This window comes from Apteryx mantelli, chromosome 6, assembly GCF_036417845.1.
Source record: "Apteryx mantelli isolate bAptMan1 chromosome 6, bAptMan1.hap1, whole genome shotgun sequence".
NCBI lineage: Eukaryota > Metazoa > Chordata > Aves > Apterygiformes > Apterygidae > Apteryx > Apteryx mantelli.
Genome location: NC_089983.1, coordinates 30,489,342 through 30,503,397, shown reverse-complemented (window position 1 = coordinate 30,503,397; position 14,056 = coordinate 30,489,342). Strand labels below are relative to the sequence as shown.

Below are 14,056 nucleotides of genomic sequence, written 5' to 3'. Positions count from 1 at the left end.
CAGCTGAGAATAGAGCCCATAGGGTGTTTAATAGCTCAGCCCCACCAGCATATCACCAAGTGGAATCTGGGGCACAAATGCAGACGGATAGATCTTTTTTTCCTTAAACTGTACATGATTTTTATCCTTATTATCTTACCACTGACAGCAAGTAAGTCTTATTACAGCTAACTAGGAAACAAACTTGCTTGTCTGAAATAGTGTTGAACTACCCATGACGCTTAAGAAAGCGTACGCTAGTAAATTATATTACAACATAAAAGAAATTCCTCTTGAAAGTAGTTATCCTATGAGAAACCTGGATATACAAGCTTTCATTTCTTTCACTGTCTTTTTACTACGTAATGAGCACATTAATAGCTATCCAGTTACAGTCTTTTGCTTAAAATATTCACAAAATACCCCAATGTGATACTGCTTGGTATATATATTAAAAAGAAACAACCCAAGGAAAAGAGTTATTTTCACCTCTAAAAGGATAGTTAAATGATAAATTAACATCATTAATGAAAACCTCATTACTGAAACTACACAAAACTATCATGCCTATTCATACTTAATTTTCTTGTAGAAATTACATTATACGACACAGCATATAATCGGTTCTGACTGGGGGTAGGAGAGAACCAGTCGTTAGCTATGACTAAAATGACCAGTTTTCCAGTGCAGTTGTCTTCTAATTAAATCTAAGTGTGGAGCACAGTCATTGAGATATGCTGTAATGATTTGCTTGGAAGTATTTTTCCCTTTTTTTTTTTTTCCCCTCCTCCCCCTCCTTTGCTTACCAGAATACCTTACACCTCTCAAAACCAGAGCGGGGGGGTATGGGGGGGAAACCCACGTTGCTGGCAGATGCCATGCCAAGGCACGTATTTCTCACCAACCTTCCACCCACGTTCAGGAACATAGCTTATCTATTTCTTAGCTCTTTCTACTAACAGGTACTAACTCAAAAGCTCAGAACTGCACCTCAATTGCCATTTCAAAAAGGCTTCTTAATGATAAAGTAGCCTGCCATTTTATTAGCAATAAAATACATGCAGCTGCACTACTCAATGAGCAGTGAGGCCATGGTGTTTCCCATGTCCACTGCACGCAGCTGTTAGGCAGCTCCGCTCCCGTCCCCCGGCCGGCCGTGCCTGCCGCCCAGCCGCCCGGCACCCCCAGAGCACGCCGCGTGGGCACCACTTACTGCTCAGTTTATGGTCGCTGTTTCCTATAAGAGCAGACTTGGAGAAGAAATAAGTTATTATATCAGAGTCTCTTATCTTTACAGTGAAAGACTGCAGGTCACCTGGTAGAGGACACAACAGATATTAAAGTGATTATAGCCTTGATCTTAGTCAGAAGATAGAATTACATGTGTGTTGGTAGAGATGTCAGTAAGACCATATAGAATGACACTTTTCTGGGTTTTAGAAGCACAGGATTCCTGCATTTACTATTTTTCAAATATAAAAGAGTTTTGCAGTGGCAGGATAAGACGGCGAGGATGGGAATGGGGCGGGAGACCAGGGCAATGCGGCTGGAAGGAGAAAGGGGGACTAAAAGGGCTTTGAGCAAACAGCAAGGAGAGCTGCTATTTCTCCGCAATAGGTTTCTATCAGCCGGCCTTAAATAATGCTCTGGCAAATTGAGGCCCAGGGGGATTCAGAACGCACAAGCGAGCTTTTGTTTGCCAAACCCCAAAAGGTATGTGGTAGATTTGGGGGTTTGTTTCCATTTGAACAGCATATGCATTTCTAAACCCTAAGTTAAACTATTTTGCTCTGTTTATTGCCTGGCCTTGCTGAGCCAGTACCTGTCAGGAAAAATATTTTCCCAACCAACATTGTGACAACTATTTAAAGTAACCATTATCTGTGACTGTAAGTAACACTTTCATTTACTTCCCTTCAGAACTTTTGAACAAGGAAAAAGCAACAAATCTATTGTTATAAACCTCACAGGAAAAAAAAAAAAAAAAAAAAGTAGGGGTGCCAGGAGGGAAGCAGCAGAGAGAAAAAGGAAGAGCAGGGCCAGAAGTCATTTGAAGGGCTTTCCAGTGTAAACAGGGCAGCTAATTAATATGTTGTGATTTTAAACCAGATTTTATTATCAGAAAGTAAAATGGAATTTTGTACTAAAAAAATCTTATTTTGAAGTTTTAGAAGCAGGTGGAGAAAAATATAGGTACCTGCAAACATACCCCTCTGCTCCCCCCTCCCCTCATGCATGCACTGATACAAAATTGTGTTAGCTCGGTAAATAGGCTTAATTCCTGTAAATATATCTCAGGATTTTAGGTATACTTTTTCACGCTGTAAGATTTCAATACAAAACCAGTTTAATCTAACCCAGCTCACTCTGATTATTATTAGAAACTCATTATTTGAGGACATCTATCTTTACAGTAACTGTGCACCATTAAGGAGCACAATGCCCATAATTGTTTAAAAAAGCCATGGGGGGGGGGGGAAGGGGGAAGGGAGAAGAGGATCAGGAGGAGGGAGAAGGTAACCAAGGGAGGTTTTGCAATTAGAGTAACATCATCTACTCTGTTTTGCTCACTGGAATGTTTACACATTAATGAACTAAGTTTAAAGTTTCCTCCGTCCAAAATCACAACTGAGTGGCTCACTATATCTTTAAGTAACACATGCATTTTGGTTCTGATGGTTTTAAAATGTGTTCTTACATCCACCAAGAAAAATTTAAAAAGCCCTATTTATACCATCATACAGCTTTGATGCCTCAGGAGAGAAATTTTAGAGTTTAAGCACTACAAATACGGCTAATGCCTACTGTTTTCTTGGGGAATGGATTTGTTGCACACCTGAAAAACCAAAGTCAATAAAAATTGCAGGGACTCAGCACCTCCGATAACTTAGCACCCAGGAGTGGGACCCTGAACTGCACTTGCTGAGAGGCAGTACCATAGTACATACACAACATTATCTCAGCTACTCGGAGCCTTCGAGCTCTAACTGCAGCTCTTCCAGCAGCTCCAGAGCAGACAGCAACACTACAGGTGCGCGGCATTCAACTAAAGTTCATGCCAGCAACATCCTTTACTGTATCTAAAGAGGCTGACATCTGGGGGGGGGGGGGGGGGGGGAAGTGTGTTCTGCTCATTACTTATTCAAGAAATAACAAAACATCTTTCTTTAATCAGGGGTAAAAATTACTGCTTCTAAATGAATATTAGTGTCACAGCTTGTCCATTAGTCTTTAACACATATATAATCTGCCTAGTGATGGAAGAAATATCATATTATAACTCTTTGAACATTAGTAACTAGGGAAAACTTTAGAAATGTCGTTTATTAAGGCTCTGGTTATTCACAATCTCTACAAGCACATAATCAGACATGTTTTACCTAGACCTAACATACATACATACATACATATATATTTGTTTTGTTTAAGAAAAAAAGCAAACCTTAAAACAAAGGCTTCTCAAATTTAGTTAACTAAATCTATGGCTCAACAAAGATGTTCTCTGCGTATTAAGAGACGCCTTCCACATGACTGTCTGGCTGACAAATGCTAGGGGCCAAACAATGAGAAGTGCTCATACCTCTCATTACATGGGATTCACTGAGTTTCAGCTTCAGCTCTCTACCAACAATAATATTAACCCAGAAATAGATGACATTTCTCAACAGGAGTACCATGGTATCAGCTATGTTAACATTACCACTGAAGATGTTAAATGCAAAGCAGAAAAATACACAGTGTTGTCGCAAAGAGAACTTTTGTACAGGACAGGAGTATGAAATGAAAAGTCAAAGAACAAAATGAAAAATCAATGATTTAAAAAAAAGGTTAATTGCTGCACTTGCTGCAGTTTCCAAAATATCTTTATTCCAGCTTTTATCTAAGGCGGCGGTAAGAAATAAAGAATTATCAGCAATTCTATACAGATATGAAAAATTACTAAGTATCTTTAAAATAGAAGATCTGCCTGATATTTATAGTGTGTTCAATATAGCATGAGCACAGATAAGTAGTTAATAATATAAAGCTGCAGATCTAACAACAGTAAACACAAAAATGGATTCCATAAACTAAGTTGACTAGCCATTGCCAAAGTGTACATTCAGCTGAAGAGTTAGGAAATTTAGTCTCCTTCAGTATTAAGAAATCTGAATTTTGCTAGTTCAAACCAAATCAAGCCATTTTCTGACTGGAGATATCCGGTTCATATATTGTCAAAGGTGACTTTAATCCTATCTTACTTTTATAAAAAAAACAAAACACACTATTTTCATTTTGAGTTTCTCTATTTTGATCATGTATATAACCTATCAATTAAGTATGAAGATCTTCAGCAAACTCCATATATATTTTAAATAATGAAACAATTTTACAGAGAGTGCAGAATATAATTCAGAGAAATATATGGTCCAAACTGAACTGGCACATACAGCAACATTCACTATTCTTTTCCAGCTACAAGAGGAAACAGAATTGTATTCATATACCAGGAAAGTATTTCTACAATACTGTATATAGTGATGTGGTCCACAAATGCCAACAACAAGGGACTGAAAATAGGATCAATTCTTTTCCTTCTCAGAAACAATCTTGTAAGCATCCGAGTTCCGAAAGACATAAAAGAACAGTTACTTTTCTGAGTTCTTTTGATATCTCTCTTCATGGTGGGGCTATCCATGAGTGATGGGAGAAATCTCTTTTGAAAGTAAATGGTGCACCTTCAAGTGTGTTCAGATACGTCTTTGCTGTTCCTTTCTGTGTTTCTCAAGCTTTACTTGAAAAGGATGCTTGATTTGGTTTAGGCATCACAATGGGATACCTTCTATCAGGCAGCGCTTGCAAGCCTTATTCTTCCAGGATAGAACCTGACTGTTTCTTTCTGTACGTCAACACAGGAGGGTGAAGTAATCAGCCAGGTCTAAGAAAGACAGGTTAAGTTAACCTGTTTGTCAGAATCTGTGATGAATAAGTTCATTCTTTTAACGTGGCCACGCTAAGCGGCAAAGTATATAAATAGCTACTTTTCATCTAAAAGCACAGCTATCACAGAAGTTTGCATAGCAGGGCTATCAGCTCATATTGGTTAAAATGTTTATATTGATACTATTGTAAGAGATTAATCATTCTGGCATATAACTTAATCCTTCCCATCCACCCTCTGTTGTCACTCAGTAATGTAAAGTAATTGTTGGCTCTTCCCCTCGCCGTGTCTCCAGAAGACACATACATGCTTTAACATATGCTGTACTGTCTATGAGTATCTCTGCAGCAGTACAGTTCCTGTAGTTTTATTAAGTGATATTTCAAGCTCACTATATAAATGCTTTTTTCTTTTTTTTTTTTCTTTCTCTTTTTTATTAATGACTTGCTTGTATACTAGAATGGAGAAGACAGGGGGTGGGAAAAACTCTCAGAGGAAAATAGTGATGTTATTTGCAAAATACTAGAAGGGAAACAGCAGTTTGAAATAAATCAGGAAAAAAACCCTTCAGTGAGAGTGTGAAGATACATTTCTCCCGCAAGCCCCAGTAAACCACCAGTTCCTGCCCCTTCTCCCATCTCCTCTCAATATTCATGTCATTCAGATTAGCAGGAGTCACACAAACACGTATTAATGTGCCCCTTAAGTATTTCATCAAACTGAAGATGAAAAACAGAAAGTTTAGTTATGACCCATAGCAGGAAATCATTCGTTCAGACCTGCATAAATTAGATGTGAGACAGCTATCTTAGATCATGAAGTTTGACCAAAGTATGCTCTTACTGCTAGAGTATTAATGCAAATAAGATACAGATTACTGAAACCAATTTATCACCACCAATCTATAACCAGCTTGACACATGCACACTTTCAAGAATACAACACAAAAATTGTGGCATACATCTTCACGCATTGAGCGATTCACATACAGAAATGAACCATTTGCTTTAACAAAGAGTATATGGCATGTTAAAAGTAGAATAAGAAAGGGTTAAAAATAGATCACAAAGTCCCAGAAATATGCGATTTCAAGGAACCTGGAGCAAAAATAGACTTGCATCAAAGTTTGCTATCATATCAAAATAATCTCAGCTTTTTTCTCCACATCGTTTCTGAGATATTTCAAATTTAATTAACAACATACTAGCAATAGTTGTATTTTAAAGAACATAAAAACTATACTTGCAATAACAGAGTTAAATAATATGATTGATAATTGCTACTTCAATGTTTCATGGCACATTAGACTGCACATTTAATAACATATCATAAAAAATTTTAAAAAAGCAAGTGACATGACAGTCATCTGCAGTTGCATTATTTTTAATTATAGCTAAGCAGATGAAACTTTTCCATATGAAGAAAAAGCACTTTAAAGAACATAAAGTTGTATCCATTATTTAAATATAATAATGCAAGGCTTTTCTTTCTATTGTTCAAATACAATAGCCATTGTAGCAAGAAGTGTTGCTTATAGGATTAAACAGATAGTTTAGTATTATGATATGTTTGACAGGTCCCAGTACTAGCACTATAGGAACAGACATACAATATTGTTATTAACCATACTATGCATGTCAGTACTTTGTAGCAATATAACTCATAAAAAGGGAAGCATTAACTCCCCATTTTCATCCCTGTGGACGACTATGTATCCTCCTGATCAGTGGTGCTTTCTGCAGGTTGCATGTTTTAGTACCCTTCCCATTCTCCAAACTGACCCGTCAGAGCCCAGTTTCCCTCCCAGTTTCTCAGGACTTCGGTACCCAAGACTGACTGACTATTTCTCTTTCCATTTTACCCTCATTGGTTACACAGTTAGACCAACATCAACAGGTATTTAGAAGCAATAGTAGAGAAGTCCACTTGTATTTAGTAGGTTGTTGCAATTACAGATTATCTTCTAAAAAACCCACAATACATACACACATATTCTCTTTAACATGCTGATCAGGGGGGTGGTGGTACAATTATTAAAGGACTGAAAGCCTTAGATTTCCTTTGACCTCCATTACAGTCTAGGACTCTCTGCTCCTTGAAGGATAAGATTATATTTGTCGAACCTATGGTAACATATTGCAAGTGGATTTGCTCTGTTCTTCTGTGTTAGCTATCATCCTTTAAAGCAATGCAGTTCCACTAAGGGAGCTGTATATGTTGTTTTGAGTTGTTTTTTTTTTAAGGAAAATAGAAGGATCTTAAGGAATTTTTTTATGCTTACATTTTTCACACATACTAAAAAAAATATCATTGACATAGGGTGAAAAGGTCACATGGCTCAAAAATGGAAGCAAATACTCTAGTAAGATTTTTTCACCTGGAAAATATCCCTATATCTAATTCTATTTATTGGAGGGTTTTTTATTATTATTTTAGCAACAAAAAACTCCAGGCCCTTTCCCAGCCTAGAGTTCCCTGAAGTGATCTTTCCCATAAGGAAGATAAGTTTTCACTTAGAGGATAGCATCTCTAGCAGCAAGAGTTTAATACTCTGCAACAATATCAGGGATACGCAATCCTGAATTTACAGCTCTTCAAATTACTTTTATAGCTATACTGTTCATTTTGGATCAGATGCTTATCTAAAATTCCATATATTTTGGTAGCCATAATATCTGATTTTAAACAGCTTCCAATGAGCCAAAGAACAGTACTAAAAAAAAAAAAAAATCCATGAAAAAGCCACACTGGGCCAGATTCTAGGAGCTGTAAATCACTGTAGCTCTTTAAAGCTAAACCATTTTACACCAGCTAAGGATTGAGTCCAACATGCACAATTCCACTCCAAAGTTGATCTTATTTCCACAGGCATAGTGTTTTGCTTCTCTTCTGCTCTGATAATAACAAATGAAATTTTCTAATTAGTTTATACCAAATTCTTTTAATAGTTTTTTTATGCCTTTCGTTATCAATGACTCAGGAGGGAAAAAAAGTGCTGATTGATCAATTCATCAGGCTTTATTGATGCACAATATTCTCCAATACTTCAGAAATGTCTGCAGAACAATTTCCTCCAATCCTAAGATCAATGAATCAATTTAAAATCCCAGTAATTAAATTTATCAACTCCGTATCAATACATCTGGTACTTTATGAAAGTATTATATGAAGTTTGTTCTCTTAAGGGATATATTGATTGAGGGCAAAGAGCCAAATAGTTCTATTATTAGATCTGGGAATGCTAGATCAAAACTCACTCTGTTATAAACAACATACAAATGTTTCATATACACAGATCTCATGCTGATTCTGTACCATTAAACCCACTCCTAACAAGCAGATAAGCCTATTAATTGATGATTAAGACTACAGGAAGATCAGTCATTATATTCAATGCTTCTTGTATGCATCCATTCAACAAACATATTGACAGCAACCATGCAGAATCATTTTCCTCTAGGAATCATATTTAAAGGAAAGGAGGAGACCATCTAAACAAAAGCAGATTTCAAACCTTCTTCATGCAGCATAAAACAGCCTTACTTAATTAATTAAATTTTGAAACTGAAGCTTTACAGTCTGAAAGAGATTAACATCTTTCTCCATTGCATATAGTACTGTTATTAATTGAAAGGTGAAAAATAAAACCTAAAGATAACACAGCTGATAAAATCCATATTAAAAACAAAACAAGGAAACAAACACTGTCCAAGTGTTTTTACAGTTTAATTTTTAAAGGGCTAGAACACAAACTATTCTGAAACATAATTTTAGCTACTGTCCCTTACTGTATATGCGTAAGCAAGTAGGGCACAAAAGTTCATGAAGTGCCATTTTAATAATCAATTATTAGAAAAAGAGTAGTAGTTAATTTTATAATCAAGAAAAAAAAAGAAACATTTTTGACTCTCCTTAAACATAAATGTATTTTAAAGATTAAAAAACAGCTAATGACTTAAGATTGTCATTTTTTCCCTGTGAATTGTACGATGAAGATATTAATAACAATACACTCTTCATACTTCTAAAATCCTGCTATAATTAGGGAAGCAGACATCCCTGTGTTTGCACAGATGTTCCAATAAATAAAAACAATTTGATCCTCTACTGAAGGTACTAACAAAAACCCCAAACCCAACAGATTCATGTAGGAGTCACATCCTGTTACAAACATCAAACAACAATGAGCCTTTATTACCATGCTACGATTCCTTCATTTCTAACATGATTAATTAGCAAGCATAACACTCACCAAAACTCCCACCACGCTTCTGTTTGCTGCCTATTAGCAAATGGGTCTCTATCAAGTATCCATAAGCGGTATTAGTCTCATTTATGACAGTGGAGAAAAGAAGTCAAAGCATCCTGTTTCAAGACTTCACTCATACCTTAACCAAAAAGGGGAAAAGAAAAAAAAAGAAAGAAAGAAAGAAAGAAAAAGAAAACCTACCTCTTTCTTTCTTTTAGTCTGAGGGATTCCTTGATAATCCAAATACAAACTTCATTCAAAATGAAAAACTTTTTAAAGAGTTGCTAAACAATTCAAATGGTTGAAAATAAAAGTAGGTAAGGAAAAAGATCAGTTTAGACTTTGCATTGATCTTTTTTACTTGAAACTTCAACTTTATATTCAATTTGAAATACACTGCTTCTGGTGAGAATGAAAGCATGGTTCACATGTCAAAAATGGAAACAAAAAGAGGATGAGAAGGGGAAGACACACTTAACAGGACTGTTAGCATGTTTTAAGCTGTGCAAACAGATGTCTCCAAATGCATCTCACTTGCAATAAACATTACTTTGGCAGTAAAAGAAACTTTGCTTTATGGGGAGGAGAGGTAAAACAAAGATTACAAATACAGGAGGAGAAGCAAAACTGAAATTAGAGGAAAAAAAAAATCTGAAATTGCCTCCTCAAGCTGAACTCTATAAATACCATCACAAAAACAACAGAAAAAGGCTCAGTTTGAAAGCAACAGATGTATTCCTGAACAAGAAAAATATCCCTGTTGAAATAACGTACAGGCATAGAGAGAGTTTTCTTACTTTAAAAGTATGAAAACAGATGCATGTGTGGGAAAGTTAAACTTTCAACAGAAAATAAAAATTAGGCAGAAGATCTGATACCTCCTTGGTTTACTAGCTCCGTATCACGGATACTTGATGATTTTGTCACGCCCAGAGTGGAGTCATTTTTAAGTGCAAATCAGTCCAACTCTCTCCAGCTTTTTCAATTTTATAAATTTGGGATCAAAAACATCAAAGCAGCTTCCACTTCGGACCTAACTTTTAGAGGATCAATGTGACAAGTCACTGCTTGATAGATGTTTCTCTTGATAAACGACTTGTTCAAAAGAGACATTGTAGCTTTCATTTCCTGACCACAACACACTTTTAATTTGCAACAGCAGAGCTGCTCGAGTGTGACTAGTTCCCACTTTCCAGCCTTTCAGGATTGTGGCACTGTCAGGCCACATACATGGGCAAAACAAAAACTCAGAAAGAGGTGCATCCGCAGCAAGGATTGTAGCGAAACTTTTCCCCAACTAGGAACCTGATTATGCCTGATTTCTCTTAACAGTGGGCTTTAAAACCCCCCTCCCAGCCACCTCCAATCCCTAACATTTTCGGGAAAGGGGAAAAAGAGAGGAGAAATTGTATTTGGAAATATATACTTAAGGGCCATAGTGTATACATATAGCTCCCTAACACCACCGTGTTTATTATACAGATATATATTACTGCTACTATAATTATTATTATTATCTGGGAATCACATTTAACAGTCCAAACCGTCCACACCATCCAATTTCAGCTCTCAGCATACTGTCCGATTCCCGATTTAAAATTTATAAATGTAATATCCTCCTCATCACAAGCAGCAGTCCAATCTGCTCTGAATATATATTACAGCTTTAACATCACAGAGGGAAATCTCCCATCTGGCAATCACATTCGCTCCAACAGCTCTAGGAAAAAAAAAAAAAAAAAAAAAAAAAATGTTCTGCTCTCGCTCACCCTCCTCCTTAAAACATTTCTCAGGGCAAATTATGTGCATCTAAAATAAACAGTCGCCTTATTGATCGCTTCAAAGTCAACAAGTTCTAAATGCAAAATGCAATCAGATCATTCCCATCGTATAGCACCCAGGATATGTTTAGCAATATAGTCACCTACAGCGCCAAAATAGGAGTGTACATTGTGCAACTGCTCTCTCAATCTTTCTTGCATTCAGATATGTTATTACGAGAGATCATCAGCCACACATGCCAGACCTCCCCCTTATCCCGAACACACACACTCCTAGGGTCTCTCTCCATCCGTATTTGTTGCTACCACACGCTATTAAAAGTGAACGTACCCCCCTTTTGGTTGCACAAAACAGACTAATAGTCGCTTCTGTTGTTAGTTCTTTAGCCTTAATTGAATACCGAGAGGTGCATCCACTGCACCACAAGGAGATCTATTGAAATTTCCCATGCTCCATTTTATGTGACTTTTTTTGGAGGAGGGGGTGGCGTGGGGGGCTGGAGAGTGACCATTAAAATGAAGCCAGTTTCAGCACCTGATTATTTCATTCTGTTACACGTCGAGAACAGAGCAGTGGGAACCAGACACTTGTAAACTGAGCATAAAATACCACTTATTAAACAGTCGATCACAACAGTATTTTTGTTTGTTTACATGCAAAACATTCCCCCACCCCCACATCAGTTAAAACCTCCAGCAGATGATTAGGCTAAAAGTAAGAGAGGGAAAAGCAGCTGGAGTTCAAATAAATACTCAAATATTACTAGTTTGAAATAGGAAAAGATACATTTTAGGAATGCATGGGTGAGTATATAGACACATAGGTGTATGTATGCATTGCTACGCGTTTTCCCCTTCTCCAGTCACCGAGTTTTACTAATTTACATACCACTGGAGTTCAGTGGTGTATATAGTGCACTGCTAGTAACATGCAACTTTAGGTTTTACAACTGAGATCAATACAATGGACAAAATTAATGCTGTAACCAAAGCAGAAATGATAAACAAATGATAGCAAGAGAAAAAAAATGCTTATATATATATACATATACACACACAAGTGAAAATTTACTATTAAACATTAGGTATTTATTACAATATATTTGCATGCAGAGTCCTCGGTGCGTTATCATGCTATTTAAATTTGTCTTTGCTATTTAGATGCAAAGGAAGTAGATCCCAAAACGGACATACCATAAACACTGGTGCTACTGATCATTTCTTGCTGGCAGCACAAAAAGCTGAATTGGATTTTTCACAAGCAGGAATTCCAAAGGTTGCTTTTCATTAAAGCCACTTTTCCTCTCAGCTATCAAATGTCACTGCCTTGAAACGTGGGCCCTTTCGTCAGGTATTCATTTAACCTACATGCATATAATTAAGTGGGAAAGCAACATCAACAAAAAGGGGATCTCAGATCACAAGAGAAGAAAGAAAGGGGGGAAAAAAAAGCACATGACCAGGAATGCAAGTCCATGTCAATTCCACTCACTCCCATTGAAACTACCAAGAGCTCCGGGGAGGACAGTAATAGGATCAGTGCGTTGTATATACCATTAAATTATACATCTTTCTCCCCGGTCCGAGCCAACAATACGCCCACCACGCCGTACCCCCTCCAAGCTGATGTGCTTACATTTTACTGCAACAGCTCCTCTGACACATTCGTGCCCCCCCCTCCCGCCCAGCTAAGAAACGGCAATTTAAACCCAACTTTTGTTTTGCAAGATTCTTATTTGCACTTATTTACTCAGAAGTTAGTTGCCTCGAAGTCTAGCCCCGCGTTACCTACAGTTTATTATTTTTAACGCAACTTAAAAATAAATCCAATTAGAAGGAGGAGGTGGGGAGAGAGCTCGCAATCGCGAACTCTTAATCTGCCTACTATTGTTGGCAACGATCAAGGAGGAAAAACCATGCACTGCAATTGTATATCTGTACTTTCCAGACTACGATTAGGAAAGCAGAGCGGAGTATTTAGTATCAAAAAGCGATTGCGAATTAGACAAAATATTTCGGGCACAGCGGGCGATTAAAAAATACATGGCTGTCTTGGAGTGCTTTTAGATTAAATAAAATTTAAAACGGCGGTAGGAAGACTGAAAAAAAGATCCTCTTACCTGGAGATTTGGTACGAGAACCCGATAGGTTAGAGTAGCATCGATCCGACGTGTTTGCTGATGAATGGGGGCTCGGGTTAAGTGAAGGTGCCTATGATTTGAAATCATTCCAAGTTTTTGAAGGGAAGACTGACTGCAGCCTCTGCCATGTTGGAATTTCAAACCCAAAACAGCTGCTTTGCAAGGAGCCAGCATGCTAGCAGCTGGACGCCTGCGCAGAGCGCCGCCGAGCCAAATTCAAATCACTTTCACGCGAAGAGCCAAAGATCAGTTTTCAAAGGGGGAGAGGCGCGGGGGGCGGGGGCGCTGCGCGGCCCTGCGCGCCGCGGCCGCCGCTTCCCGCGGGGGGCGGCGGAGCGCCCGCGCCGCGCCGCCGCTCCGCGGGCCCCCCGCGCTCCCCGCCCGCGCGGCCCCCGCGGCCGCCCGCGCAGCGCCGCGGCTCCCCGACTCCCCCGGGCGCGGCGGCGGCCCCGGGCGGCCCCGGGCGGCGGCGGGGCCTAGCGGCGGGCCGGGGCCGCGGGGCCGCGCTTCGCGCTCCGCGGCGGCCGGGCCCGGGCGGCGGCGGCGGCTCCGCGCTTCCCGCCGAGCGCGGCCGCGGCCTCCCCGCCCGGGACGGGGCAGCCGGGCGCCCTCACCGCCGGCCTCGGCGCCGGCTCGCTGGGCAGCGGGAGGCCGGTGCCGAGGCTCACGAACCGCTAATTTTTCAGAAGTGAGAAAAATGGCCGGAATTAAAATGCCCCTCTCCTTGGGCTAACTCATCCCAGGCCCGAACGGTGGGCGGCCGGAGAGGGAGCGAGCCTGGCAAAGACTTGCACTGTCCTCGCGTTTCTCCTACAGAGCTTCAGTAATTGCCCACATGAGCCCAGCTGCGAGCGGTTTCTGTGAGACATTTGCGATAATCGGCAATGGCTGAGGCTGAGGGACCCCGGCAGCCACACCTCCCTCTGCCAGCATTTCACCAGTGCCTCTGGCTCCGCTGCAGGATGGCAGGGAGCCAGCTACCCCG

The 14,056-nt window shown here is 39.3% G+C and overlaps 1 protein-coding gene across 2 annotated transcripts in view; it reads right to left on the bottom strand.

Annotated features, from left to right (window-relative positions):
- FIGN (fidgetin, microtubule severing factor) overlaps positions 1–13,245 on the bottom strand; it is a 96,605-nt gene extending 83,360 nt beyond the window's left edge. Inside the window, exons 1-2 of one of the 2 annotated variants that reach the window (XM_013960802.2) lie at positions 13,051–13,125; positions 12,125–12,294 (exon numbers count right to left, since the gene is read on the bottom strand). In XM_013960802.2, the coding sequence (XP_013816256.1) occupies positions 12,125–12,149 (25 nt within the window). In that variant the 5' untranslated portion in view covers positions 12,150–12,294; positions 13,051–13,125. Of the gene's footprint in view, positions 1–12,124; positions 12,295–13,050 lie in introns of both variants that reach the window. The other variant, XM_067298546.1, reaches the window with a different exon arrangement.
- Between the last annotated feature and the right edge of the window lie 811 nt (positions 13,246–14,056).